The sequence below is a fragment of the Guillardia theta genome (assembly GCF_000315625.1).
Source record: "Guillardia theta CCMP2712 unplaced genomic scaffold GUITHscaffold_39, whole genome shotgun sequence".
Classification (NCBI taxonomy): domain Eukaryota; class Cryptophyceae; order Pyrenomonadales; family Geminigeraceae; genus Guillardia; species Guillardia theta.
This window is the reverse complement of record NW_005434635.1, coordinates 374,678-401,097: the sequence shown is the minus strand read 5'-3', so window position 1 is coordinate 401,097 and position 26,420 is coordinate 374,678. Positions and strand designations below refer to the sequence as shown.

The 26,420-nt window shown below is 52.3% G+C and overlaps 8 protein-coding genes across 8 annotated transcripts; 3 read left to right on the top strand and 5 right to left on the bottom strand.

The window, feature by feature from the left end:
- Positions 1–575: 575 nt before the first annotated feature.
- Positions 576–4,992, bottom strand: GUITHDRAFT_109469 (hypothetical protein; the record flags this gene model as incomplete). Its single annotated transcript, XM_005831613.1, has 18 exons — positions 576–624; positions 671–737; positions 782–824; positions 895–963; positions 1,014–1,160; positions 1,204–1,287; positions 1,339–1,410; positions 1,453–1,552; positions 1,599–1,624; positions 1,749–1,796; positions 1,885–1,942; positions 1,990–3,149; positions 3,193–3,291; positions 3,348–3,530; positions 3,586–3,663; positions 3,723–3,778; positions 3,961–4,833; positions 4,944–4,992. The coding sequence occupies 18 exons, from the start codon at positions 4,990–4,992 to the stop codon at positions 576–578; spliced, it is 3,261 nt and encodes a 1,086-aa protein (XP_005831670.1).
- A 1,601-nt stretch (positions 4,993–6,593) lies between these two features.
- Positions 6,594–7,127, bottom strand: GUITHDRAFT_152941 (hypothetical protein). Its single transcript, XM_005831612.1, has 3 exons — positions 6,926–7,127; positions 6,825–6,875; positions 6,594–6,770 (listed from the first exon to the last, which is right to left on the bottom strand). The coding sequence occupies exons 1-3, from the start codon at positions 7,008–7,010 to the stop codon at positions 6,649–6,651; spliced, it is 258 nt and encodes an 85-aa protein (XP_005831669.1). The 5' UTR covers positions 7,011–7,127; the 3' UTR covers positions 6,594–6,648.
- Positions 7,128–9,093: 1,966 nt separating this feature from the next.
- On the top strand, positions 9,094–10,412 carry GUITHDRAFT_71963 (hypothetical protein; the record flags this gene model as incomplete). The annotated part of the gene is made up of 3 exons (XM_005831611.1): positions 9,094–9,165; positions 9,215–9,366; positions 9,413–10,412. 3 exons carry the CDS (start codon positions 9,094–9,096, stop codon positions 10,410–10,412), a joined length of 1,224 nt encoding a protein of 407 aa, XP_005831668.1.
- A 771-nt stretch (positions 10,413–11,183) lies between these two features.
- GUITHDRAFT_109466 (hypothetical protein) lies at positions 11,184–12,400 on the bottom strand (the record flags this gene model as incomplete). Its single annotated transcript, XM_005831610.1, has 5 exons — positions 11,184–11,323; positions 11,369–11,459; positions 11,584–11,698; positions 11,740–11,821; positions 11,878–12,400. The coding sequence occupies 5 exons, from the start codon at positions 12,398–12,400 to the stop codon at positions 11,184–11,186; spliced, it is 951 nt and encodes a 316-aa protein (XP_005831667.1).
- A 248-nt stretch (positions 12,401–12,648) lies between these two features.
- GUITHDRAFT_139612 (hypothetical protein) lies at positions 12,649–14,312 on the top strand (the record flags this gene model as incomplete). Its single annotated transcript, XM_005831609.1, has 7 exons — positions 12,649–13,074; positions 13,127–13,207; positions 13,258–13,362; positions 13,419–13,495; positions 13,691–13,823; positions 13,872–13,956; positions 14,143–14,312. The coding sequence occupies 7 exons, from the start codon at positions 12,649–12,651 to the stop codon at positions 14,310–14,312; spliced, it is 1,077 nt and encodes a 358-aa protein (XP_005831666.1).
- Positions 14,313–16,859: 2,547 nt separating this feature from the next.
- On the bottom strand, positions 16,860–19,046 carry GUITHDRAFT_71985 (hypothetical protein; the record flags this gene model as incomplete). The annotated part of the gene is made up of 8 exons (XM_005831608.1): positions 16,860–16,918; positions 17,084–17,127; positions 17,206–17,279; positions 17,440–17,511; positions 17,668–17,716; positions 17,760–17,803; positions 17,885–18,536; positions 18,976–19,046. 8 exons carry the CDS (start codon positions 19,044–19,046, stop codon positions 16,860–16,862), a joined length of 1,065 nt encoding a protein of 354 aa, XP_005831665.1.
- A 2,861-nt stretch (positions 19,047–21,907) lies between these two features.
- Positions 21,908–22,327, bottom strand: GUITHDRAFT_109463 (hypothetical protein; the record flags this gene model as incomplete). Its single annotated transcript, XM_005831607.1, has 1 exon — positions 21,908–22,327. One exon carries the CDS (start codon positions 22,325–22,327, stop codon positions 21,908–21,910), a length of 420 nt encoding a protein of 139 aa, XP_005831664.1.
- A 487-nt stretch (positions 22,328–22,814) lies between these two features.
- On the top strand, positions 22,815–25,800 carry GUITHDRAFT_109462 (hypothetical protein; the record flags this gene model as incomplete). Its single annotated transcript, XM_005831606.1, has 13 exons — positions 22,815–22,856; positions 22,907–23,073; positions 23,120–23,255; positions 23,309–23,346; positions 23,395–23,436; positions 23,484–23,517; positions 23,572–23,632; positions 23,685–23,763; positions 23,908–23,945; positions 24,447–24,573; positions 24,749–24,798; positions 25,176–25,372; positions 25,702–25,800. 13 exons carry the CDS (start codon positions 22,815–22,817, stop codon positions 25,798–25,800), a joined length of 1,110 nt encoding a protein of 369 aa, XP_005831663.1.
- Between the last annotated feature and the right edge of the window lie 620 nt (positions 25,801–26,420).

Below are 26,420 nucleotides of genomic sequence, written 5' to 3'. Positions count from 1 at the left end.
GTGCATGACCTTGTCTTGTCGCTGATGCGAACTTGGAGGGGTTGGACGACTATTGGGACAAGGCCTACGACAACTTCTGCACGACAGACGCCATCGGGCATTATCATTGTCACTGGGGAGCATTCGGCCACATGTGGGACAACGAGTTCTGGGGAGATACAGTGAGTGACAATCGCGGAGAGGGTGGGAGGTGAACTAGGAGGAACGAGCAGACAGATGCAGGAAGGAGTCAGTCAGTCAGACAGACAGAGCTGAAAGAAGCGATAGGAGGAGGTAGGAGGATGTGTTGATGGTGGTGGTGGAGGGAGAGACACGGGAAGGAGCAGAAGGAGAAGCATAATCCTCTCCCCCTCTTCACGTGCCGCTTCGTAATTCCTGATGGCAGATGAAGATTTGCAACCACATTGATGAGACAGGATGCAACGGATTTCCCACTGGTCAGTCAGCAGCTGATCTCAAGAAAATCTACTGAGAGATGTATCGTGATACTGGTGAAAGCAAAGAATAAACACGTCTTCTCCTCGCAGAACGACTGGGCAAGTCGATTCTTCAAGGCTGAGCTCACTTGGACTTGTTTACATCGAGTCATACTCATCATCGTCGTCGTGATTGAAGAATGAGCTTCTGCGAATCAACATCAGCGTCGCGTGCTGACAGTCAAAGTCTTCACCTCGAGCTGTTGAAGGGATATCCTCCTCCTGCGTAAGGGTTGTGGTGGGAGGGTCGATACGACGATCCTGCAGGGTGACGTTAGCCTCAGAACCGGAAATCCATTTGACACCGAAGTAGGCGTAGTCATTATATCTGCCCGAACTTCGAGAATACTGGCAATAGGGTGAGCGTTGTAGGGAAAGAAACATTAAGGTGAGTGTTGTAGGGCAAGAAAGAGCTCACCGAAGTGTTCTTGATGTCATACATTCTGCGCTCAGTTGGATTGGACAGAATGGCGTTGGCTTCAGTGATCTGTAGAACATCAGGAAGGTAGGGCAAGAACACGCGCGAAGAAAAAATACCTGCTTGAATTTCCTCTCCATCCTCTCTCTTGCTTCGCCTCCAAGGTGACCAAGTTTATCGGGATGATACTTGATCGCGAGCTTCCTGTACGCTTTCTTGATGTCATCTGCTGTTACGTTGCTGCCTCCTTGACGAAGTCCCAGTGCCTGGTAGGAGAGTTGAGCACAAGAACATCCCAATGGCACGTACCTGGTAATGGTCAATCTTCGCCGAGTTCTGCTTCTGTTGCGCGACTCTGAGCTCTTCCTTGATGCAGATCGAGTTCACTGCCAACTAGTTGATTCGGTCAGTTTGTTGCCAAGTCAACGAAAATCGATTCATCACAGGGTTCTCGTTCACTTGCGGTGAAGCAAGGGCCCGTTCGTAGTCAAGGATGGCTTCGCTAAATTCCTCGATCTATGGCGGTCAGAAGGACTAACATGCAAGTGATGCTTCTACCAGCACATAGCATCTTGCTCGGCACACAAGTGCCCTGACACAGAACGAGTCTCTATCCAGAGCATTGCAGGAATCATCGATTGCTTTGAAGATTGCCCACCTGTTATCAAAAGTGATGAAGAAGAAAGAGAGGAATAAACTCTTACTTCCCAACAAAGTCCTTTGATTTCGTCTGCTACAAAACCTCATGTTATTCGATTGATTGCAGGCAGGCATATTCTTGCCTCGAAGTACGGCGACGTAGGGTCAGGAGCGTCCGATGTTGGACACTCGTCTTGTCTGAAGCTTTTCAAGACCCTCTCATTCGAGGCGCGGCTGTCCTTGAGCCTCTGCTGAGCTCGCTCCTACACCTCAACGTCATCTTTGTTCCCATCTTTCCCTCTATGATATTCCCCTCTTCAACCCAAGTAGAGATATTCAACTGATGCTTACCAAGCGCATCTTCGCCAACTCCAACTCCTTCTGTGCCTGTTCAACTTCCTTTTCAGCTCTGCAGTGTCATTCAGTACACAAAAACCATGGGCATATTCCCCCTACTTATTCAGCGATTCCGTACAAGAAGAAACCTCTTCCCTCTGTTTATGGAAGGTTTCTGCTCGCCTGCTAAGGATTGTTGCGGTAAATCCATCATTCGTGGGATCCATATCAAGTGCTTCGGTGTACAGACTTCTTGCTTGCGAGAAATTTGTTTTCGACAGCAACTGATCTCCTTCTTGGAGCTTTGCGTACATCGCCTTCAATTTCTTGCAGTCACTTTGGTACTCAGCATTATCCGGGTCTTTGCGAAGAAGCTCGCGGAAGCGAGTGATTGCCTCTACAATCTTCCCCTTGTGTGTCAATGCCTTTGCCAACATGTGCTCTACTTCAGATTTGAATTGCTCTGACAAGTCCTTCTTTGCTTGCAAATCTGTGCATGTCTTGAACAGCTCGTCGTGTCGGCCGCAAGCAAGCAGTGCCCGGCATAGCTTGAGTTTAAGATGTGTGCCATCGGAGCACTCTGTCAAGACTGACCGGATGCATGCAAGGGCACGGTCAGCTTCTCCATTAGCCAAAAGCTGATCGAATAAGCGCACAGAATCGCACAGTTTTCGGGCTTTAGGAGTATCTTCCAGTGAACTCCCTGAAATGGTTTCTGCTTCCTCGAGCAGCTGCAGAGCTTTGGTAAACTGACCCAACGCCATCGCTGCTCTGGCGCCTCGAGCGGCTGCTTTCCAGAACTTGTCGTTCAGAGACATCGCTTTCTCGCAGTCATCTAGCGCCTCAGCGAATCTTTCAAGTCTGATAAGACACGCGGCCCGATTACTCCAATACACGGCAGCCAAATGCTGCTTTTTGAAGCTTGACAGCTTTGAAAGGTGGATTGAGGAAGAATATTCTCGCATAGCCGCTTCCCATTGTTGCCTCTTGAAGTATTCGTTGCCTCTATCTTTTGCGTCTTCCGCAGACTTTTCAACCAGAGTAAGTTTGGAATCAGTCGTTTCCTTTTTCGGAGCAGGCTGACTACTTGGTTGAGCAGAGCCGCTATCCAACTTCTCCCATTTGGGTGAATTCTGAGAGAAATTTCTGGACTTTTCTAGCTCTTTCAGAAGGAAATCCTTCTCGAATTTAGAGAGGAAAGACTCTGAAGGAAAATTTTTCTTGCTTGGATCTTGATTAGCCTCGGGCTTCTGTGGCAAAGATTCCTTGGGGACACCGTCCTGCACCTTATCAGCCTAATTCAATTCAGATGAAGAAATCTACCTCAGTATCCTTGCGAGCAGCCATTGCGGCATCTGACTCCACGAAATGAAAGCTTTGTGAGTCAGGCTCATCGTGATGATCTTCGTCAGACTCCGTATCCTTAGATTGAAGGTCTCAGATTAGCGAGAGCATAGTGGGTTGGGGAGTATTCCCACCTCATCGGTAGTGACCCAAGATGTCGTTGCTTCACTCTCGTGATCGCCGTCTGTTTCATACTCTTCCTCATCATTGTGTTCCTCCTCCTCCTCCTCCTCCTCCTCCTCATCGTCCTGGTCATCACGAGCAGATGCCGAAGGGAAGGCAGAGGATTGAAAATCTTCACCAAAATCTGGATCGGCCTGTAATACCACAAATCAAAAAGGAATGGATGCACAGGAAGTGTTATGAACAAACCTCATCAAACCTGACATACGTCAAACAGTCCAGTATCCCTTTTCTAATGGCCTCGTCCGAAGGCTGCAACTTAGAAGCCTGTATATCAACCAGAAATGCCAAGCAGTCAATCTATGCATTTGCTGATATTGACATACCTTCTGAAGGTATTTCAAAGCTTCTCTGTAGCTCGATAGCTTCATGTGCGCAATCCCTGCACTGGAGTTACCAGGTAATTCGATCCGGGTCCGTCTAGATATAAGAAAGTCGCAGAACGTTGAATGCAGGTGAAAGAGAGGAACATGTCCCATCATCAAGTACCTGCTCTATATAGTGCCTTCACACAGTTTGGGTCCACCTACCAATATCAAGTAAGGCAGCAGTTCAGAACCCTACATCCAGCAACCTTCAAAACTTCATTGCAAGTTTTGATACAGTCGTGGAATTCATTCAGCTTCATCATGCACAGAGCAAGATTCAGTTTAGCCTTTTCTGATACTTCTTGCTTCTTCTCTTTGTAGCCAGGGATAGTCTGCTCTTCATCTTTCTCTAAATAAATTGCATTTTCCAAATAGTCCCCTGAGGCAGAATACAGACGCTTTGCGAGCTCATACGCTCCCATCTCAAACGAAAAATTTCCTCTTATCCTGATTTCTTCAGCCTCCTGCAGAGCATAGATGGCTTCAACGTACTCCCATGCCTCTTCTTCTTCGTTCCAGACACGGTGCTGCTTCGCATTACCAGTGAACACGAGGGTCGGTGATTTGCCCTTTCTCTCTGATTGCTTCTGTTCAGAGGAAGACTTTGGGGACTCCTTTGAGCTCCCGTTGTCCTCTTGCTCGCTTACAGGCTTTGTCTTGCTCTGAGTTTCATCCTTACGACTTGCGCTGGTCCTGGATGAAGAAGAGTTGGCGGCACCTCGCTTCTTCCTCTTAGGGCTTATTTCCTCTTCAGAGTGCTTGTCACCCGGAATGTTCGAAGCATGAGGAGAAGTGAAGAATGTCTGACTTGACCCAGCATCAGTTTCTCCCTCGGCAGGAGGTTCAGCTGAACCGTTCTGTGGTCCTACGTTGGGAGTTGAATTCTCATTTGATACTTTGAACGAGAGCTGACCCCCGCCGTCCTTGAAGCTCTGGAAGAATGTGTTGAAGTCCAGAGGGTTGCCAGGGGATCCATCCGCGGTCGAGCATGACGTTGCAGGGCTGCAGAAGGGATTGGCTGAAGGTGGGCTTGAAGATTTGAAGAATTTCAGGTTGTCAACAGGGGATCCTGTCGGGTCAGCGATCAGCAACGCAAATACACCCCACGAGTATGCATGTGATCATAACAACATCGATTAAATTCTCTGCATGCATGCACGCCGACATGTTTGTGCTCACCTTCAGTTTCTTCCACCTGGACGTGTTGCTCCTGGCTCCTTTCCGCCATTCCCGCCATAACCAAAACCACCCCTACCCCCTAGAGCGAATCTCAATCCAGATGACCACCCAAGGGTCTGCAACTACTTCATGGTGCCTTGTTCCCTCTATTTACCTATCAGTCCAATTAGAAATTGTTCTGCTTCAGCTTTGACTTTGGAACAGCGGGACTTCCGATACGTGAAGGGTGGGTAGTGACAGGCTGTACCCCTACATCCGAGCTCCAGCCCTCCTATCCCTGCAAGATTTGAACTAGTCATTCTCAACCTTGAAAATCTCTGAAACATTTTGAAATGTTTCAGATTGAACGAATTCGCGGCCAACGGATCATGACCATCGCATCGTCACTGCCGGTGGCCGTACCGATCGGACGGTAGTCGCCGGGACAGCCGGCCCCCGGGCCCCGGCTTTAGTATCCGATGATGAACTCCGAAGGCCTCCCTGTCCTTCGCTGCCATCATCGCGGGTGCATTCCGGTATGCGTCTCATTCCTTCGGCGGCGGCCACAGCGAAATGCCAGAGTCGCTGGCATGCGGCGCGCCGGGGGGATCGGACTTCCGGGAATCATTGTCCTGCGCGCAGCCTTACCGTACCGTACTAGTTAAGTAAACTTGGATATCATAGTAGTTCAGGCTGCCGGAGTGAAAGTTGGGGCCGGGACAGTTCTCTTCTCGCCGCGTGGCCTGTGCGACAGAGTGTCAGGGTCAAGCCTCCTCGCCCAACTTGGCAAGTCTCCGAGGCCGCCGCTGATTGTCCAAGTTCTGGCTTTGAGTAAAGCCTCCGAGGAAGGCCGATGATCAATGATGCCGGGAGTCGGCCCCCGACACGGTCAACGGCAGCGTTGGAACTTCCGGCGCGGCGGCGCGGCGGCCTGCCAACTTGAACTTTACTAAGTTACAGTGCAAGGCGGGCCTCCCTCAGCCTGAGCCTGAGTTTGATGTCAGTGGCCTCAATGACTACGATCATGTGATTGACTCAATTAGTATCTAGTACGCTGCCCGGTGCCACAGGCCCCAGCAGTGGGCAAGTCGGGCACTCAGGCTGACTCCCGACGCACGGCCGTGCCGTCCTGGGCAACTGGCAGTCACGCGGCCAACTGTGGCAGGCTGCCACGACCATCATAGTCACCGACGGTGAGGCTCACCGTTTATTCGGCGTGCCTCGCGAGTCGGACATACTAGCGGCTGCTAAAGATTTTCTTGACAAGATTGAATCACTCAGCGTGCTATGCACCGCCGCGCTGTTGATTATTTCAGCATCAGGTCGCTGCTGCATACCGTACATCAAAAACTTTCTTCCCGGTCCACTACTGAGCGAATCACATTCCACCGGGCTTCTGACTGACATTGGTCTGGCATCTGTCTAGGGAGCTGCAAATTTCAACAAGAAGGACTGAGTGTGGATCGATTTTAGAACACATCTCTTGCTGTCGTATCCTTTGAGCCCATAGTCTATGCCTCAGTACAGAGCACCTGTAAATAGATTTGACCTTTCTGCTTTGCTTCCTGAAGCAGCCTGAAAGTCGAAACACGGAAAGTTTCCCAATGAATGCATCACATAATCTGATATCAACTAAAGCTTTCGATGCTTTCACCTCAGAATACGATGATGATCTGCTAATTTCTTTTATTCCCAAACCTCTTGGTTGAATCATTTGAGGCTGGTTCTATTGGTCATTCCTAGGAGGTTTTGCACGATTCGGAGGAGTCTTTGAGAAGTCATACCCGTTGAAATCCCGAGAGTATGGCCCTGGTTCTGGCTTTCTTCTTCTACACACTCCATAACTTCCTGTAAAAAGCAACCAGTGAATTTCCTTTCACTGTGATTCAATAATTGGAATACCAATATGAATCTTGCCCTTCTTTGTTCGCCTATCATGCCGTCCCCAAAGATCTGCGGATATTTGAATCAAGAAAACAAAACAACGTCAGTCGAACGCTTACAGTTTGATTGCAACCCGGAGGCGATCCCAGTTCCAAAAGCTGTGAGGGAGCCCAGCCAGCTGCCAACAAAGCCCACGGCCTTCATGGTCGAAGCAAACTTGATGCTCGGGACACTTCTTACAGCATCGAGCGCTGAAGACAGAACAAAATAACTCATTCGGAGGGAGGAGGCCTGCGCGCATCGCCCGACCGTAAGCGACGCCGCTGCCATTTTTTCTTCTCTCACGGCGGTGTGATGCTTTCACTCAAATACATTGCTGTCAAACCCGCCTCGTTCAACCTGATTTCAAGACGGCGCGGGCCCGTACTTCTCCGAGTCGAATCCTCTGTCGCTCCGGAGTGCGACAGGGTGGGGTGGTCTTGTATGCCTTGATGGGATGACACAGGGGTGGTCAAGAGGAGGCCGCGACTGTTGTTCTCTTAGTCGTTTCCGTCAATGCAGGGTGGGTGGGTGGTCCGAAATTCGTATGAGGTGCTTTGTTGTAAGGACTGAATGGGTGGTAGGCAAAGTCACTCCCTTAGAGATGGGTAGGGTAGTAGAGGATGAGGAGTGGTCGAACCAAGGGTGGGGATGGAGCATGGTATGGCAGGGGTGCATACATATCATATCAGGGGTGGCAAAGGTCTCGTGCACTGCAGACCACTGAAATCATTTAGAAATTTAGGGTAGGGTAGATCACCCTACCCTGACTATCTACCCTACCCTGATCTGCCCCAACATGTTCGGCGAACACAAATAAAAATCCTCCGGCCCACCCCCGCAATTTTTTTTTTGGAGTACCCCAAATTGGTCGAGAAATCTGGGGTCACAACTTCTAGGCTCCAGTGAATTCGGTGGGGGTGGTGAGACCATTCACCCCCCTCATTCATAGGTTATTTCACCGGTGATCAAGGCTTTGCCGCGTAGCAAAAGTTTTTTTGAAACAGTTGTACCACCCTCTGTCAGCCACCACCCCTAGAGTTTATAATAGCTGATGACTGAGAGGACACCCTACCCCGCCTGATTCAATTCCAGGACCCCACCCTCATATTACAAATGTTCCGAATTACTATTTAACCCATCCATGTGGTACCAAGTCCATCAAATTTCATCACAACTCAGAATGATTTGAACCCAAACCCGTACATCCATTAGACGATATCATTTAAAATCGACCGGTGCAATCGTAAATATTTCAAATTTTAATTATATTTCAACCGAAGTATTTCGCTGTACCCACCCTGTCACTTTTGAAATACCACCCCACCTAGTTTCAACAAACCCTTTTTCCCCGCACAGCGGAACGTTGACCCACATTATTTCAACCACCCTACCCTCTGGAACATCGAACAAGTACAGTACCCTTTAGCGAAGATATATAGCCTTGTCGTTTTGCATGCTAGATAGGGATTAGATCAGCTCTGCCCTCATAGGCAAGAATCGCATAAAGGTACCCACCCCATTGATTGAATGTCTCGGTCGTAGGGGTGCGTATGACCCAATCTATTGGAAAAGCCCTAGGAATGTATTGACCCGTTGACCCTTCCACGCGCCACTCCTCTCCAAACTCCTCGCGGTAATGCAGCGGCATTTGTGATGCGGTTTTCGTGTTCCTCTTCTGGTTTGAAAGGAATTGGAATCACAAAATGCAGATTCACAGTCGATGATCCCATACTTGCTGTGTTGGCTATTTCTTTGCTTGATGTATCGATCGTGTATGTATGAATACGATCAGTGCAACAACACTGCTCAAAATTTGAATTTCGCTGGATTCGAATTGTTTGTTGTTTCACCTTCCTCTCTTCTTCTTACCATCACCTCATCGCAATGAGATGTGTTCCATTATGACCTTTCTCTTTGGAAAAGGTTATTCTTTGAAAGTGCTTATTTTATTGTTTCGTACTCGTTTTTGTCCTCTATTGTGAGATTTTTTCTGATCCTTAATGAACAGGAACGCGTGAGATCTGAAGAAGCGACTGCTGTTGTAAACAGTTCAGTCTTCCTATCAGGTGCTACCTACATCAATCAGCTGGGTCAGGACAATTTGTACTCTACAATGGCAACACCGGCCATAAACTATGCCGCGGCTGCAAAGCTCCCACCACAAAACCCACAGGCTATGCATCCACACCAGATGCAGCATCATCCACAACAGATGCCTCCTCAACAAATGCAGCAAATGCATGCAATGCAGAATCGTGGCGAAGATTGGAGGAACCAATTGCAAGCCCCGCCCAGGGACAACCGATTAAAAACCACAGTATGCTCGCCAATTTTCGAGATGCCTTGTTCTGACGACAACATGGCAGGATGTCACGGCGACCAAAGGAAACAGCTTCGAGGACTATTATTTGAAGCGTGAACTTCTTATGGGCATTTTCGAGAAGGGCTGGGAAAATCCATCTCCCATCCAGGAGGAGAGCATTCCCGTTGCTTTGGTGGGAAGAGATATTCTTGCTAGGTGCCTTTGCGAATTTTATCTGAAGTAGATGCTCATCTGAGTACAGGGCCAAGAATGGTACGGGGAAAACGGGTGCTTTCACCATTCCTACGTTGGAGAGGATTGACTCGAAGCTGGAGGCAATTCAGGCGCTCCTTCTTGTTCCTACTCGCGAGCTTGCTCTTCAAACAGCACAAGTGTGCAAAGAATTGGGGAAACATTTGGGGATCGAGGTTATGGTTACGACTGGCGGAACCAGTCTGAAGGACGACATTATGCGTTTGTATTCTACCGTGCATGTTTTGGTAGCTACTCCTGGGCGTGTGGTGGATCTGGCGAACAAAGGTGTTGCTGACCTGAGCAAGTGCAACATTATGGTTCTGGATGAAGCAGACAAGCTGCTTTCTCATGATTTCATGCCTATTTGTGAGGAGCTCGTGACCAAATATATGCCAAGGAACTGCCAGAAGATGCTCTACTCAGCGACTTTCCCAGTCACTGTTGCGCAGTTCAAGGACAAGTACATGCGAGAGCCCTTTGAGATCAATCTCATGGAGGAATTGACTTTGAAAGGTATTACTCAATTTTATGCCTATGTGGAAGAAAAGGCCAAAGTCCACTGCTTGAACACCCTTTTCTCGAAGCTTCAAATCAACCAGAGCATTATTTTCTGCAACTCCTTCAACAGGGTAGAGCTTCTTGCCAAGAAAATCACTGAGTTGGGATATTCTTGTTTCTACATCCATTCCAAAATGCAACAGGCACATCGCAACCGTGTTTTCCATGACTTCAGGAACGGAGCGTGCAGAAATCTGGTGTCTTCTGATCTTTTTACACGTGGAATTGATATTCAGTCTGTCAATGTCGTGATCAACTTCGACTTCCCGAAGAACTCCGAGACTTACTTGCACAGAGTGGGTAGGAGTGGTCGCTTCGGTCACTTGGGTCTTGCGATCAATTTGATCACCTACGATGATAGGTTCAATTTGTACAAGGTGGAACAAGAGTTGGGAACGGAAATCAAGCCTATTCCTCCTGCAATCGACAAGGGATTGTATTGCGCTTAAATGCAATATATGTGAACTACACATTGGAGCGCGAAGATGGAATTCTCTGTTGTAAATATTGAATTTTCTGCCATGAAGGTACAAACGCTGCTCTTTTTACATGACATCAAACATTAAGCATGGAAAATGTCAATTTTTACTGGATAAGGGTTGATTAATGGTTCAACATTCTTTGATGTATATATCCCAGCATTCTATTCATCTACTGCTATGATGATAGATTGATGGGGGGGAGGTAAACCCTCTCCGGGCTGCGCTGGTGTGTGCGATGACGGTTCAATTCCGTCACGGCCCATGTCATGTTGATTTCAAGATTTTACTCGACATTCCTGTGGGACATCCAGCAGTCTGGACTCTTGAACGGATTTTCAGCTACACATGCATCTTCACTGAGGCAAACAACCGAAGCCTCGTTAAAAGGGTTGTGAGAGGTTTCTTTGAGCAGAATTGTTCCTGATAACAAATCAGGTATGTGGCACTCCACAATTGTTGCATAAACTGACCGGAAAAGATTCTTCCCTCGTGATTTGGGAGTTGAAGAATCAATGTACCCTGACTGTACAGGCACAGAAAGCCACCGGCAGGAAATTCGGAGACCTCCACATCTAGGGTCCTTGGCAATTGGACCGCCGTTGTGTGCAAGCTGGCATGCTTGACCGTTGGCCCCCACCACTCAGGATAAATGTCAAGTCTCGGATTCTTGTCCAACAAGATCCAATCCGAAGGGTAGTAATCCTGCCAACCTCGTCAACCCCGACAAGTGTCCTCAGGCTACTTGAGAGCGACATGCGAGCTGTACTCCTTGCACTGTACGTGGTAGTTCACTCTCGATATGTAGGACGTGTTTGTAGAGGCGCAGACATTCCTGTTTTCCTCCTTTCCTCCCTGCTCGCACGGTCCGAACGGGCCGTCTGCAAGAGATTATCCCCTGGATCACATCATACCGGCCTCGTCACCAGGGTTCACAGGCGCTCGAGGAGCGACCGTCAAAGTTTGATCGGACGCTAGATACGCTGCCCACCAGCTGAATGTGCTGCTTCCCGAGATCTGCGCACGGCCAGTCAGAGGAGAGAGTAGCTATAGACAAGCTCTGACAACGATCGCATCGCAGCGTGACAGGAGGTACATGTCGACCAGCGGCTCGTCGCATGTGATGTCCATCTAGTAATACTGTGATCTCACAGTACATGGCTGATTGTTTCACAAGCTCCACCTTACAGGCTGGCGATGTGTGGAAAGGAGAGAAGTGAACGTTCTCGAATCCCCTGAAAGCTCCTTGTGCCCAACTGCAGCCAATCACACTGAGACAAACTCAGGAGGAGGGTACTGGGGATCGTCTGTGACGACAAGGAATGCAACAGCTCCTCGGAGCACTCTCCTCAGCGTCTGCACAGCTCGACTGATGTACCCTGCAAGCATCCTCGATGTCACTCCTGCAGGTGCGAGGAAGGAGAAAACCACTGACCTGCGTCATGGGACCAGGAGTCGAACATGTGAAATTCCCATGTCTTGTCGCCTCGCCTCACGTGTATCCCTACGATCTGCTGGTGTTTGCGCCTGAGGTCTAGCAGGAAGGCTTCTCCTTTCTCTCGCACAGTAGAGGGAAACACGAACACCTCACCCCTGAGCTTCCCTCGCCCCAGCCCCTCGAAGTACTTGAAGGAGAAAGAGGTCTCCACGCGGACGTGCGTCTGGTTGGAGATCATGCACAGTGACTCGTCGTACCTCCCCCATCCCTTCTGCTTCTTGTAGTCCCTCCATGGCATCGAATTCGCGACCTCGTCCTCAATGTCCAGCCTGAACCAGCGGGCAAACGCCTCGATCCGTCTCCTGCTGAGGTCATCGACTCTCCTTGCCCCTCCCTCCTCCCGCATGAAGGAGTTGTTGAGCGTGAGCAGCGGGCGGAAGCCATAGAAGTCGGCCAGTCCTATGAGAGCGGCATAATCGAACATGAGGTTTCCGAGGAGACCGGGCAACGAGCTTGTCATGTAGCCTCGTCCCTCCCCATCCCTACCCCCCTCCCCAGCTCCTTCACAAGCAGCGGAGAGCAGGAGGAGCAGGAGGAGCAGGAGGAGAGCGGAGGAGAGCATCGGCGGGCGATGCGGGCGGGAGAGATGCGGGAGGAGCCAACAGCGCATGTCGGCGCCTCTACCCCATTGCTACTGAGGGTACCGAAATCTGTCGGGGCGAAAAAGTGAAGTCAGGATATGGCGGGGGGGGGATGGCGGGGGTGGTCATGCTGGTGGTGGCAGTGATAGGAGGAGCGAAAGTGACGGCAGCAGGAGGAAGGAGCGACATGGTCGAGAGCGCCGCCATGTTTCATGGGCTGAGCATGATCATCCAGTGTAAGGGCCCGATGCAGCAGTGCATTCTCAAAGCGCAGGTGGCGGAGAATGGCGGGAAGGTGGTGGAGGCAGGGGAAGACGCGAATATCGTGTGCTGCGAAGCGGACAAGAAGAGAGATGAGATCCTGTCCCTGCGCTTCGGGGAATGCTCAGGGGCAGAGCTGGAGGGGAGGCTGCAGAAGGAGGGGGTGCGTGCCGTCAGTGTCAAGTGGCTGTATGCATGCTTGAAGCAGAAAGAAAGGATCGACTGGAACCCTTTCATCCTTGTAGAAGAGGAAGCTGCTTGTAAGGGCAAGGAGGAGGGCGCGTCGGACAAGGTTGCCTGCGCTGCCTCATTCTGAGCTGTTTAAGTCCCCGTGCCCATGGCAGGTGTGTGGGAAGAGGAGGAAGGAGGAGGATCAAGGGAAAGAGGGGGATCAGGAGGAAAGGGTGCAGCAGAAGGCTGTCAAAGTAAGTCTACTTGTGCGCCATGGCTGGGAGATTTGATTGTTGTGTTGCAGTTAGCGCCGATCTTTGGGCCCAAGAAGACGGCAAAGGACCTGGTCAACGACAAGCAAGCAAGCCTGCTCATGTGGAAGTCTTGTGACTTTCAAGGAGCTGAGAAGGTTGTTGTTGTCTGCGTTGAGACGCGGGAAACAAGTCTGAAAGAGGCTCATGGCAGATTGCTGCGTTCGACCTCGATGGCACTTTGATCAGGACAAAGAGCAGAAAGAAATTTCCTCAGAACTTCGACGACTGGTAATAACATGCTGGCTGCTGAATCGGTTACGACGAGAGAGATGATCGAGATGGAGATGATGATGGAAATGATGCAACCATTGACAATAGATGGGGTTGGACTTGTTGTTGTTACTCGGCTGGGGTGTGTTGAAACCTGTTGGTGGTTAAATGGGAGAAGGAGGAAGAAAACGACAACGATGATGATGACTGAAGGTGCTTGATCCGTCCTTCTATTCTCAAACCGAAGTTGCAATCGCTCGTCAAGGATGGATTTTGCATTGTGATCATCAGCAACCAGAAAAGGATCGACAAGAATCCAGATTACGAGGCAGGGGTCGAGCATAAGGTAAAAGAATCTCATGGTCTGTGCTCCTTGTTGATTCCGATCTCTCAGATCTCGTCGATCCACTCGGCCCTTGGCTGCCCTCTGATCTTCTTTGCCTGCTATGGCTCGGACGAGAACCGAAAGCCAGCTCCCGGTGTGATGACGTTGCACTCTGAAAGTTGTTGTCAGTTCGATGTTGATGATGGGGATGTTTCTCTATTCGATGCATGACTGCTGCACATTGAACTTTGATGGCGATCTAGCGAACCGTTCAAGAGCGCGCACGCTATGAGGGGCGAAGCATATTTGAGCAGCATCCTGACTGAACATCTGTATGCAGGGATGTGGTTCAAGACAGTGGAGAAGATGAAAGAGCTCAAGGCGAGATCAGAGCCGTTGTCGTTGACATTCACACGTTCATCTCTTGCCTTCAGGGCTGCGAAGTCAACGTCAAAGGCTCTTTCTACGTCGGGGACGCAGCCGGTCGGCCCCTCGGGTACGTTGGATTGACGGGGAGGAGAGGAGGGAGGTGTTGATCAACTAGGAACAGTGAGAGGCCATGGATTGAAGCAAGGGAGAAAGATTTTTCCGACAGCGATCGCAAGGTTAGTCTGCTAGTGTTGATGCTTATCTCCTCTTGTTTCCTCGGACTCTTACTCTTGTTATCTCCTTTTGACTTGCTCCCCCTCTCCTCCTCTCTTCCTCTCTTCCTCTCTTCCTCTCTTCCTCTACTCCTCTACTCCTCTCTTCCTCTCCTCCTCTCCTCCTCTCCTCCTCTACTCCTCTACTCCTCTACTCCTCTCCTTGGCGCTGCTGTGTTCCTCCCTTCAAAACTCACATTTCCCTCTTTCAGTTTGCCCTCAATGCAGGTATCGATTTCCATACCCCGGAAGAATTCTTCATGGGACGTCCGTTAGAGGCATGAAAATCCTCCTCCTCGCTGCAACGTTTCCGTCCTCCTCCTCCTCCTCCTCCTCCTCCTCCTCCTCATCCTCCTGTTTCTCTTCCTCCTTCTGCTCTGCTTTCTCCTCCTCTTGCTCCTCCTCAGCCTCTTCACCCTCTGCCTCCTCCCCCTGCTCCTCCTCTTCGCCCTCTGCTGTCTTCGTGGCTCATGGTCTCCCTTTTGCCTCCAGGAGTTCACATTCTCTGGCTTCAACCCTGCCGACGTGATGCAGCCAACGTCAGACCATCCTCACACCTCCATCCTCCTCCTCTCTTCTTTTCCTCTCTTCCTCTGCTGCTCTCTCCTCTGTCCTGTCCTGTCCTGTCCTGTCCTGTCCTGTCCTGCGCTCTGCTCTGCTCTTCTTGTCCTCCCCCCCTCACTCTCCATCCTTCCCGTCAATGTCCTCTCTTGTTGTCATCTTCTCCTCCTCTCTCCTCCTCCTCCCTTCTCACTTGCTCAGCAGGGCTACACCAGTCTTGAACTTTCCCTCCTCAAAGGAAGTCGTCATCATGGTCGGCTTCCCTGCTTCTGGCAAATCCACCTTTGCAAGGAGAGGTGGAAGAGCTGGCGAGGGAGACGAAGGGAGGGAGCGAGAGAGCGAGGGGAGGAGAGGAGCGAGGGAGGGAGGGAGCGAGCGAGCGAGAGTGGGGGGATGGGGAGAGGGGATGAGAGAGAGAGAGAGATCCTGGTGTCGTCTGATTGTAATCGTAGAGATGGAGAGTAGAGGATACAAGTGGGTCAACCAAGATGAGCTCGGCACGAAGCAAAAATGTGCGTCAGTCGCTCAGCAGGCACTGGATGAGGGCTGGTGAGGAGAGGAAGAATCGGAATGATGAAGATGAAGCAGAGGGGATGGTGATGGTGATGGAGTGATGGTGATGGTGATGGAGTGATGGTGATGGTGATGGAGTGATAGTGATGGTGATGGTGATGGTGATGGTGATGGTGATGGTGATGGTGATGGTGATGGTGGTTGTGGGAATCATTGGAAGGAAAGCAGCTAAATTCTAGTTCATTAGCTCGGTGGTCATCGACAAGCTCAATCCCAAAGAAGAGGTGAGGAGGACGAGGAGGAGGGAGCAGCGAGTAACTCTTTTTGTAATCCTTCTCTGTGCAGGACCGACGACCATGGATTCAACTTGCTCAAAGGAACAAGGTTGTATCCCCAACTATACTGCCACACACTCCTTTCCCCCCTCTGTCTCCCTGCTCCTCCTCCTGCCCCTCCTGCTCCTCCACCCCCCCTCTCCAACCCCTCCCGGCGGATAGTCCACTTCTTTTCGTTCTCTTCCTCCCGTCTCACTCGGTTGCAGGCTGAGGCTCGATGCGTGTGGATGGACACGCCGATGGAAGTTGCTCTGCATCTCAACAAGGTCCCTTCCTCCGTCCCCCTCTCCGTCCTCCCCTGCGTCGTCTCCTTCCTCCTGTCCTTCCGTCCCCTCCCTCCTCCCCTCAAGTCTCCACCTTCCATGTTTCACGTTCACCAGCTCCTTCCTCCCCTTTGCTCTTCTCATCTCCTTGATGGCAGATCCGTTCAATGGCTCGAACGAATATCTCACCCATCCCTCCACACGTCTTCCACAACTTTAAGGTATACCACCCCCCGCTCTTCCTCTACCTCTACCTCTACCTCTACCTCTTCCTCTTCCTCTTCTTCTTCTTCTTCCTCTCCTCCTCCCCACCAGTCCCCCTCTTCGCCTTCTTTTCTCTTCACTTCCTCTCTGCATTGATCTGCTGCTCTTGCCTCGCTCACAAGCGGCAGAATGATTTCCAGGAGCCTCAAGAATCTGAAGGACTACGAGAAATCATTCGCATCCCGTAATACTGTCCCTCCTCCTCCTCCCCTGCCCCCATCTCCCTCCCTCCCTTTCTCTCCACCGCCCCCACTCACCCCAATGCTTCCTCCCTCCCTCCCTCCCTCCCTCCCTCAATCCATCCATCCTCCGCCCCCCTCCCTCCCACTGTTTATCCTCCCTGACCTCTATCCTTCAGATTCTGCTACAAGCCGAAGAGCAGCAGAGAGGAGACCATGTTTGCTTGGAGGTTGTGAAGGACTTGAATTCACTCAACATCAAACTTCTCTCCTCTCCTCTGCTTCCTCCGCATTGCTTCTCTTACTTGTCGGACGTGATGGGGAAGGAGGCGCAGACAGAGATTCCGCACATGTTGCTTCCTACAACGAGAGTGAGTAGCAAGGATGCAGGTGACGCTGACGTCAAGCGCGATGGTGACAAGGGAGGACGATGAGGGAGGAGAGGGAAACAGAACGAGGAAGCGAAGGCCAAGGAGGCGGAGGAGAAAGAGGGGCAGGGGAAGGAGGAGGGAGGAGGGGGCATACCTCTCTGTATCTTGAAGTATCCGTTGTCTCCCCATGCGAATCCCCTGGGAGTGAACTTGAGCTCTTCCACCACCACGCCCTCCTCCTTCCCCTCCTCCTCCTGCTTCTCCTCTCATCCTCACCAGCTGTTCTTGATGGTCCAGTAGGGGATGCCTCCCTCTGTCCCGTACCCAACGGCGAGCACAGCATGATTGACCTGCAAGTAGAGAAGAGGATCAGAGCGGTTAAGCTCACTTCCCCCCTACCCCCTCACTCCCCATCATCTTTCCTGACCCATCACTTTCTTCCCCTCTCTCTCCCTCCCCTTCTTGTCCTCTCCTTCCACTTTGATTGCTCTGCCTCCATCCCTTCCTCACCTTGTCAGGAGTTCCAACGCACGTGGGGGAGGAGTAGACGCCGGAGGAGTAATGGCGGAGATCAGCAACAACCTGCCCACTCACCATCAATGCTCTCCCTCCTCTCCTTGCTCCTTGTCCTCCTCCCAACCCTGCCACCTGTCTCTTCCTCTTCTTCCTCTTCGTCTCTCCCTTTCCCAACCTCCAACCGCTTCCTCCCGATCCTCCTCGCCACCGTTGTTCCCTCACCTCGAACGCAACACTGATGGGGTTGTGCGATCCGACGACAGTCTTCATGCTGCAGGAGCATGAGGGAGCCGAAGCAAAGGCGAGGGCAGCACCTGATCTCGTCTCCCGGCGTGAAGTTTGCGACTTTCGAAACCTTCTTCCTTGTTAGCCAACGCCACACAAACAAGAGATTTCTCTGATCTGCTCCTCCCTTCCTCCCCCTCCCCCTCCTTCTCACCTTGGCTCCAACGCTCCATGGCTTTCCAACAGGATCAAAGGCGCAGGGGCCTCCAGTCACGTTGCAATGTCCATCGCCGCACACGTACGGGTATTCTTCCATCTTGCTCAGCCCGCCGTTGTACATGATGTACTCGAAGGCCTGGGACGGGAGGCCGCCGTTGCATCCGTTGTTCTTGAAGTCTGCCGCGCAGTCCACGAGCTGCTGCTCGCTCAGCAGGACCATCTCTCCTGTCTTGATGGCATGCAGAGACTCTAGAGCTGCTGCCGTCGAGAAGGTCCAACAACTACCGCAAGTGCCCTGGTTCTTCACCATCGACACACACGAGGTCTCGCCGCACGTCTGGTTCCTCCAGTCGAACTCATCCGCCACTATCCCCATCTTCACGAGCTTCTCCACTGGCGTCGTGACAGTCGCGCTGCAGTTCTGCTCCGCCATGAGTTTGGCATGCTTGAACTCCTCCCAGGTCAGGTCGCTGTACTGGTTCAGCGCCGCCCTCCAGGTAGTGCCGGGACGAGAGTTGATCGCCTCCACCTCCTTGAGGGACACGCAGAAGGACGCGAGTCTTCTGAGGTAGGTGGTATCGTCCTCGTACACCTTCGAGTGCTTCTTCGTCCATCGCTCAAACTCTCTCAGGCATCGACCCTTAGACCTGCAGGCATCTGTCAGCGCGGGCCTCTCGCTCGCTCGTAACGACGAGCGCGATCATGTTGAGGGTGTTGAGAGACATTGAAGCTGCGCAAGGACATGCAGATGTTGTGTAGGTGTAGACATGGAAGTACCCATCACATGGATCTCATGCCAACAGCGAAAAGGGCGCATTGTCGAGAACAAACCTCGTGTCTCAGAACTAAAAACATACCAACTTGCAAGCAAACTATCCATTCATCGTCGAATAAGTTGTTCTCAAGGCAACCAAACACAAAGAACACATCGAGTCAACCGCAGTAGCAACTGAGCAACCTCGAGGACAAAGTAGCGTTTCAGTCCCCTATGGTCAGACAGGGACGCCTCTGCCATGACAGCGCATCCAAGGAGAGGAATAGAGGAAGAGGAGGAGGACGAGGTGAGGGGAGGGTAAGCATCTTCACCTCATGGGCACAGCAGACGTCGCTACCGCCATGGCAAGCAGTAACAGCAGGGGCGTGAAGTGCATCGCCATATCCTCGGTGCAGAGGCCCATAACCTGCTACTCCTCTGCCTTTTATTACCTTCGCTCTCCGATCGCCGCCGGAGCCGGGCGCGGCCCGGCGGCCTACGGAGTACCGTACCGTAGTACCGCTACCAAGTAAGACGGACCGGGTCCGGTCCGCCGGGGTCCCGGCCCTGCTCCCGGTCGGGCCTGACCGTTGGCACCCGGCGTGGCCCGACGAGGCCTGACTCTGAACGGCGGGCCCCCCCGAGACCGGCGGCCGACTCGGGCCGGCGGCGCCGGCCGGGCCCCGCCGCCGGGCCGCGGCCCGGGGAGGGAGTCCGTCGACTGAGAGACCGCGGATGATATGGTACAGTAGTATTTAGAACTCCAAGTTAGCGACGCCGCGGCCTCCGAGACTCACGAGTCACCGGCGACGCCCCCTAGCAAGCTGAGAGACCTGGAGGAGCCTTTGGACGTGACCAGCCAAGTCAGCTGGGGAGGGAGGAAGGCTGTTCAGGTACTCGACTCGCAGGAAGCCGATGTTGAGCAAGAGCTCGTAGTCGAGGATCTTGGGGCTGGAGCAGGCAACGAGGAAGAGAGCGAACCGTGACAGGAAGAGGGCAACGAAGGTAGAGCCTCCCCCGCAAACTCCGACATATCCCTCGCTCCTCATGGCAGCAGCAACTTGTTCCTTCAAGCTCATCTTAGGGAGGTCTGCAAGCAAGGGATGAAATCCCCATTCTCTCAGATGGCTGGCAACAGAGGGCAGGTACCGCAGCAACTTGTCAACCTCAGTTGAAAGTTGTCCTCCACATGGAAGTTGCCCAGGAGGACCTGTCTTGCTGTGATGGAAGGCTGGATGTTGAGGTTGGATCGCACAAACTCTCGGAAATTATGGTAGAGCAGGGATCGCCCCGCGTTACAGTACGCGTTCACGTCCAGGTCGTCCAGGGCCCTGCGGGTCCATGCTTGGCTCTCCCCATGGACGTAAGAGTCACTGCAGTGATCCGTCCAACGCCCGACCCCAGCGAGGACGCGAGGAAAGCATAGGAGGGATCGGTTGTGAGCTGCGAGGTCGGACAAGTCGAGCAGGCGACGAGAGGTCATCATGAATGGGACGTTGCCAGGGCAGAACTTGTTCCAGATCTTGTCGCACCAGTGGGCCCACGAAGTGTTGTGGCTCCGCTGCCAGTCGCAGGACCAGGGGAGGGGGCTGACCAGCCTGATCTTGATGCCGAGCGAGGAGGTGGAGGACTGCATGAAGCTCGCCAGCAGCGCATACCACGGGAAGAACGAGTCGGCCACCAGCAGGCTCGGGTTGGCCCAGTTGTACTCCGTGACAAACACAGCAGCGTCCCCTCCCAGGTCGACCCACGTGGCGTTCCCTGGCACCGTCCCGTTGACTGTGACGGGGCTCCAACGAGGGCCGTAGCCGCCATGTCCGCTCTGAAGGGAGACAGCCCAGTCTAAGGAGAGGGAGGAGACGTCGTCCGGATGCTGGAAGTAGAGGAACCTTCCTCCCTCTATCACCCCGTCCGCAGAGGTTGCGGTAGGCACAGGAGCGCGACTTCCAATCCACCCCTGTGCAGGATCGTGAGCTATGGGAGGACCGAGGAGGAGGAGAGGACGCGATGCTGAAGGGCCGATTCTTGTCCGTGAACAAGCTCGCTGGCAGCTCTGACAGTCGGGCAACGTCTCTGCTCTGTTCGTACTTGTACCAGACTATCATGGAGATGGCGATGGTGCTGTAGACCAGGAGGAGGGACCCCTGTCTTCGACTGAACATCGGTATGCTAGTGGGAGGTGTGGAGCAGCAAGGCGTTAGATGTCATGAGCTGCTGGGAGGAGCTGGGTATGAGTCTGAGGACCAACTTTAGAGGTCAAAATCAGATGCACTGCGGAGTCGGTGAGGTATCAGCGTGCTGGGGAGGAGGGGAGATGAGAAGAGGAGGTGAAAGAGGCGGAGAGATCAGGGGGACGAGGGGGAGGGGGAAAGGGGGCGGGGAGCAGGAATTTCCTAGGAGCTGGAAGGGACTACTCCAATCCATTGTTGCTTTGGAACCGAAGTGTAACGAGATCTGAAATTGGCTAGAAGACAACCCCAATACAAGACTGCGTGTATGGCCGAGATATCGTGGGCTATCTGCTGTTTGAGAACACCATCGTTCCTCAATCAACAAACAACTGTTGGTTTTTCATGAAGTCTGCCATCCGGCACTGACGTCACAGTATCGTGAACATGTACAACAGCAACAAGAAGCTGCGATGAATGCGAATATCTGTAAATTTGATCATGTGATCTCCTCTTTCATGTAGTTCTTATGCCTTCATCTCCATCTCACATACTCCAGCATTCATTCTTTCGATGAGATATGGCGCCGTCAGCCAAGAAAGAAACGAAGCAGCGTTTCTCGTCCACGCTATATATCCTGTTCCACTCCCTCCCCCTTTTCGTCTTCGTCTATCTGCCCTCGCTGTACCTCTCATTCCCCCTTCCTCCCCTCCTCTCACACTCAGCCAGTAATCGAGATTCGGCACACTCAAACCTTCCGAGTACCTTCCGTCCCTTGCGTGGCTCCTGCTCGATCGAAGCTACAGACTGGGGGAGAAACTCGACTTGTGGACTCGGTTAGAGCAAGGGGTGCGAACTCCACGAGGAGCTATCATGTCACGTACATCATTCACGATGCGTGTCCATCTCATCTCAACCTCTACAAGTCTTCGGTCACCTTGGCAGCTTCAAGGTAAGGCCGGTGATCTGGGCGAACTTTTGCATCGGGAGTTATGGACAGGCTCTATAGCAGCAGGGTGATACATGAAACATTTATCGATGAAATCTGTCTGAATATATCCACCACGGCACATTCAAACCGAACCAGCACGCATGCTCACGCTGAATACACCGCCTTTAGCGCCTTCTGCTCTTCGTCCACCTCCTTTTGCGCATCTGCCACCTCTGCAGTGATGGAGGGGTCGACGGCTGGAGGAGCAGGATCATCCACTGACGTCTTGTCGATGGCCTCGGCCACAGAGATCAGAGCATCGGTCGTCTCCGTGCTCAACAGCATCAGCGCCATGCGCGCTTGCCGGATGGTTCCGAACATGGTCGGCTCTGTGGTCGGCTCCTTTTTCGGGAGTGGGGTGAATGAGCGGGGATGAGGGGAAACAAGGGGGAAACAATGCGGCCAGTGGGATTCGGGAGAAACGAGGGCGTTGGGGAGAAGGGGCGAACATGGCGGAGGAGCCGCGATGAGCGATGATGCGACGGAGTTGAGCTGTTGAGGCGATGACGTCCATGGCGTCTCCATAGATCAAGAAAGAGCGTGATATGATGATGATGCTCATTCAAATTTCTACTCTCCTCCTTTGCCTGTGGGCCTCCTTCATCGTGGTTGCTCAAGGTGCTCTGCTCGAGCACCATGGAGCCACGTGCAAGTGCGAGCATGGTCTTACCTCTCAACTCCTTGAACTACATGCGCATACACTCCTAAGGTTTTTGTCCCCTCCTTCTGTTCACATTGTCCTTACCTGCACGTCCTTACATGGTGCATGTTACAGGAGACTTCTGCTGCAGACACGGAGGGATCTTCATGTGAACAACTTTGTGGGCCTGAGAGGAGGAGAATCAGGAGGAGAAACTGGTTTAACATGTGTCGCGCAAGCTTCAGTCACCAGTCTGAATGATTTGTGCATGCAGGCGATCAAGGCGAAAAATCATGTAATGGGGGGAAAGGAGAGGAAGAGGACGGGGAGGACAGGCAGAAGAAAGAGGCCTCGAGAGAAAATTTGCAGCAGATGTATGACGACTCAGACATCATCTTCTTGAAATCCGATGAGGTCTCTGGTAGAATCCGATTCCTTGACGCGTCATTGACGTCACTCCCAAGGTGTTGGTGGATGGGTCCGAGCCTTCGGACCCCAACACCACATACAGGGTGGACATGTTTGACGAGCAAGACGACGGTGTTGAGCAAGAGACTGACGACGATGACGATGTTGGTGTCCTCAAGACTCTCGAAGACGATGCAGCTGCATGCATAGCAAGAGCAGGACCGTAAGTACCGCAACACAAGCTTCTTCTGGTGACCTTGCTTGCACAGGGTTTACAGTCTGAGCACAAGTCCATATGACAGCTCCAAGTTTGCGTGTGGCGGAGGAGATGACAGTCTGTCGCTATGGCAATACAAAGAAAGAGGAGGCCTGAAGGAGATGAAAGTCGAAAACAGCACTTTCACGGTACTGGATGCCAGATGAAAATATCAAATTGTTTGCTGACTGTTTGAGGGCAGGACTCTGTGATAGATGTCCGCTTCAGTCACGAGGGGACGTGAGTCATGCGGATGGGAGAAAGTTCTTGTCTTGACATGCTTGACAGGTTCATCGCCGCCGCCGCCATGGATGGAGTCATCAAAGTCTGGTATATGCTTGCTATGCCGCCATGTGCTGTTGTTGAACTGCTTCAAGGATGGCAGACACGGGAGAGCTGGTTACGAGCCTGGTGGAGCAAGCAGCAAGTCTCGCAAGAGTCTGACGTGATGCCCTGCCATGGCAGGAGGGATCGGGGACTATGAACTGGATGGAGTGGCACCCGAGAGGATCGGTCATTCTCGCTGGTACGCCGTCACGTCCTGGCAGTTCAGTCGCTGATCTGTGGGGATCATGCAGGTTCAGACGATGGCAACTGCTTCATGTGGGAGATCTCGAGCAGCTCAAGGGAGGGAGGAAAGCGAAATTTCTTTTCTGCGTGAGGAAGGATGACTTGTCTGTGGAGCAGAGCCCCAACAATCCTACTATGGCACCTGTCTGCAAGTATTTACAAGGTGAGAGAGAGAGGGAGAGGGAGAGGGAGGGAGGAGAAGCTCTCTTCTGAAGTTTTTTTCTCTTGCAGTCATCCTGGTTCTGTCACATGCGGAGGTTTTGCAGCAGGTTGCTCACTGTTTGCTCACCGAGCACTTTGACAGTCTTCTCCCCTTTTCTCTCTCGCACCTGCTGCTTGTTGCTACTTCTCTTCCTCGTCGTCATCTACTTCTTCATCCTCCTGCTTTCTTTTGCCGTGACGCGATCGAGCAGGAGGAAAGCTTGTCGTCACCGGCTGCATTGACGGAGTTCTCCGGGTGCTGCTACTTCCAGCTGGTCAAACTCGTTTCGCTCACGTTCGAATCCTCCACAGATCTTCTGCCCTAAGACAGGCTCCCTCCTCCGCAGTAGGACCCGCGCTGCTCCACCTCCTCCTGTCCCCCTGCGTCCTTGTCCTTGTCCTTGTCCTCGTCCTCAGCCTGCTGCATTCCTGAATCATTCATCTTCTTTCTTCTTTCTATTCCGTTTGTCTCTCGTCCTGCCTGATTGCGCTGCCCTTGATATTCAATTTATTATCCAATTTGATCACAATCGACCCTCTCCTCCTCTTCTCTTCCTAACGTTCCTCAGGTATCAATGATCCCGTGAACGCACATGCTGACGTCGTTACGGCTCTTGCATGCCATCCCTCTGATCCTGTTTGTGTGAGCGGCGACAAGAACGGGCGGGTCATCCTGTTCCACTCGCAGACGGGAAAGTGAGTGACGAGGGAGGAAGGGAACATGTGAAATCAAATTTTCTCGCCTGCATGTTTTAGCTTCTTGTTCTGGCTGACATGTGTCTCTTCTTCCGTCTTGATATGATCTCTTTTCTTCTCCCCTCCTTCTTCACATCTTGTCTTGTTCTACTTCTCCTTCTCAACCCTTTGCCAGGATCATCAACAAATTTCCTCTTTTCGCCACGTCAGGGCACACAGCATCGAGTAAGTCCCTTGCAATGCTCCACATCATCCAGGCTCTTTCCTTGCCACCTCTTCTATCTTTGATCTGCTCATCTTCTCCTCTCTGACTGTTGGCTAAGTTGAAGACATTCTCATCTCCAAGTACTACCCCGATATCGCCATCACCGCCAGCATGGATGGCTCCGTAAGGATATGGGAGATAGGTTGTTCCCCACTCCTTCTCTCTCCTGCTCCTGCACCTGCACCTGCACCTGCACCTGCACCTGCACCTGCACCTGCACCTGCACCTGCACCTGCACCTGCACCTGCACCTGCACCTGCACCTGCTCTTGCTCTTGCTCCTGTTCCTGCTCTTCACTTGCGTGCTTGTTCTCACTGTCTTCACTCATCCTCCACAGCCAACGGCCGCGAGCGAGCGTGCTGCTACCAGACGCGACGAACGAACGAGCATGGAGTGCCGCAGCACGAGGGGGCGACGAAGCTGCTGATGCATGTCTCATCTCCGATGCTCTTCTCAGCTGGAGCCAAGGGAAACCTCTACGTCTGGAGCATCCTCGACGGCTCCCTCATCAAAGTCTTCCGGGGGCACCATAAGGTCTGGCTGCACGTGCGCTCCTGCTCCTGTTGTTGTTGCTGCTGCTGCTGCTCCTGTTGTTGTTGTTGCTGCTGCTGCTGCTCCTGTTGTTGCTGCTGCTGCTGCTCATGTTGTTGTTGTTGCTGCTGCTGCTGCTGTGGATTGTTGTTGATCTCCTTCCATTTTTTTTTGTCTTCTTGCGCTGCTGTTTGTCATTCGATCGACATTTGTTCTTCATTCTCTCCTGTACTCGCATCTTCTTCTCTGTTCTCCCTCTCCGTGCTCCTTCCACTCCCTTTCCCCACTTGCTCCCCCCCCCCTTCCATCTCCTTTCCTAACTTGTCTCCCAGGCGATTCTCAGTATCGCCATCACCAGAGACGCGAAATTCGTGCTGACGGGATCAGACGATAGCACGTGCAGAGCCTTCAAGCTGCCCTCCCCTAGTTAGCACAAGCTCAAGCTGCATGGTATTCATTAGAAACTCCGTCCTATGAGAAGCGAGGGGAGAGTTGCAAGAGTATGGAAAGGAGGCAGAGCGCAAGGAGGGAGGAGGGAGGAGGGAGGAGGGAGGAGGGAGGAGGGAGGAGGGGGAGGGAAGAGAAAGAGAGGAGGGAGTTTATGTATTGGTGCCTCCTCTCTTTCTCCGAAAGTTTCCATCGTCTTCAACAGTAGGCCACTGACCAGACACAGTTAGACAAACATGTTGGGACAGAGGGAGGAGGAGGAGGGTGAAATGTGAGAACGCAAGGAGGGGGGGGGGGGGGGGGTTAACAGGCAGGGAGGGCGGGGGGAAGGGAAAAAATTAAAAAAAAATGGGAGGAAAAAAAAGCGGGGGGGGAAGGGAGAAGAAGAATTGGGGGGGGAAAGAAGAAAAAGAAGTTTGGGAGGGGAAAAAGGGAAAAAAGGGGGGGGGGGGGGGGGAATTCTAAAAGTCCCTATCCGCCCTGCCAGATGCCCTCCCCCCCCCTCTCTTGTTTTCTCGCGAGGGGGAACCTGCAGCCCCCCCATTTGATGCGAGATATGGTTACCACCCTTTCCCGGGGATTCCCTTTCTCCCCCCCCTCCCTC

What these genes read in the sequence shown, in the direction of transcription:
- GUITHDRAFT_152941 (XM_005831612.1), bottom strand. Translation starts at nt 7,010, where the DNA reads ATGAAGGCCGTGGGCTTTGTTGGCAGCTGGCTGGGCTCCCTCACAGCT. An exon ending in CTCCGGGTTGCAATCAAACT is followed by an intron (nt 6,876 to 6,925) that starts GTAAGCGTTCGA and finishes AAATATCCGCAG; the next exon opens with ATCTTTGGGGACGGCATGAT. An exon ending in GAAGGGCAAGATTCATATTG is followed by an intron (nt 6,771 to 6,824) that starts GTATTCCAATTA and finishes TGCTTTTTACAG; the next exon opens with GAAGTTATGGAGTGTGTAGA.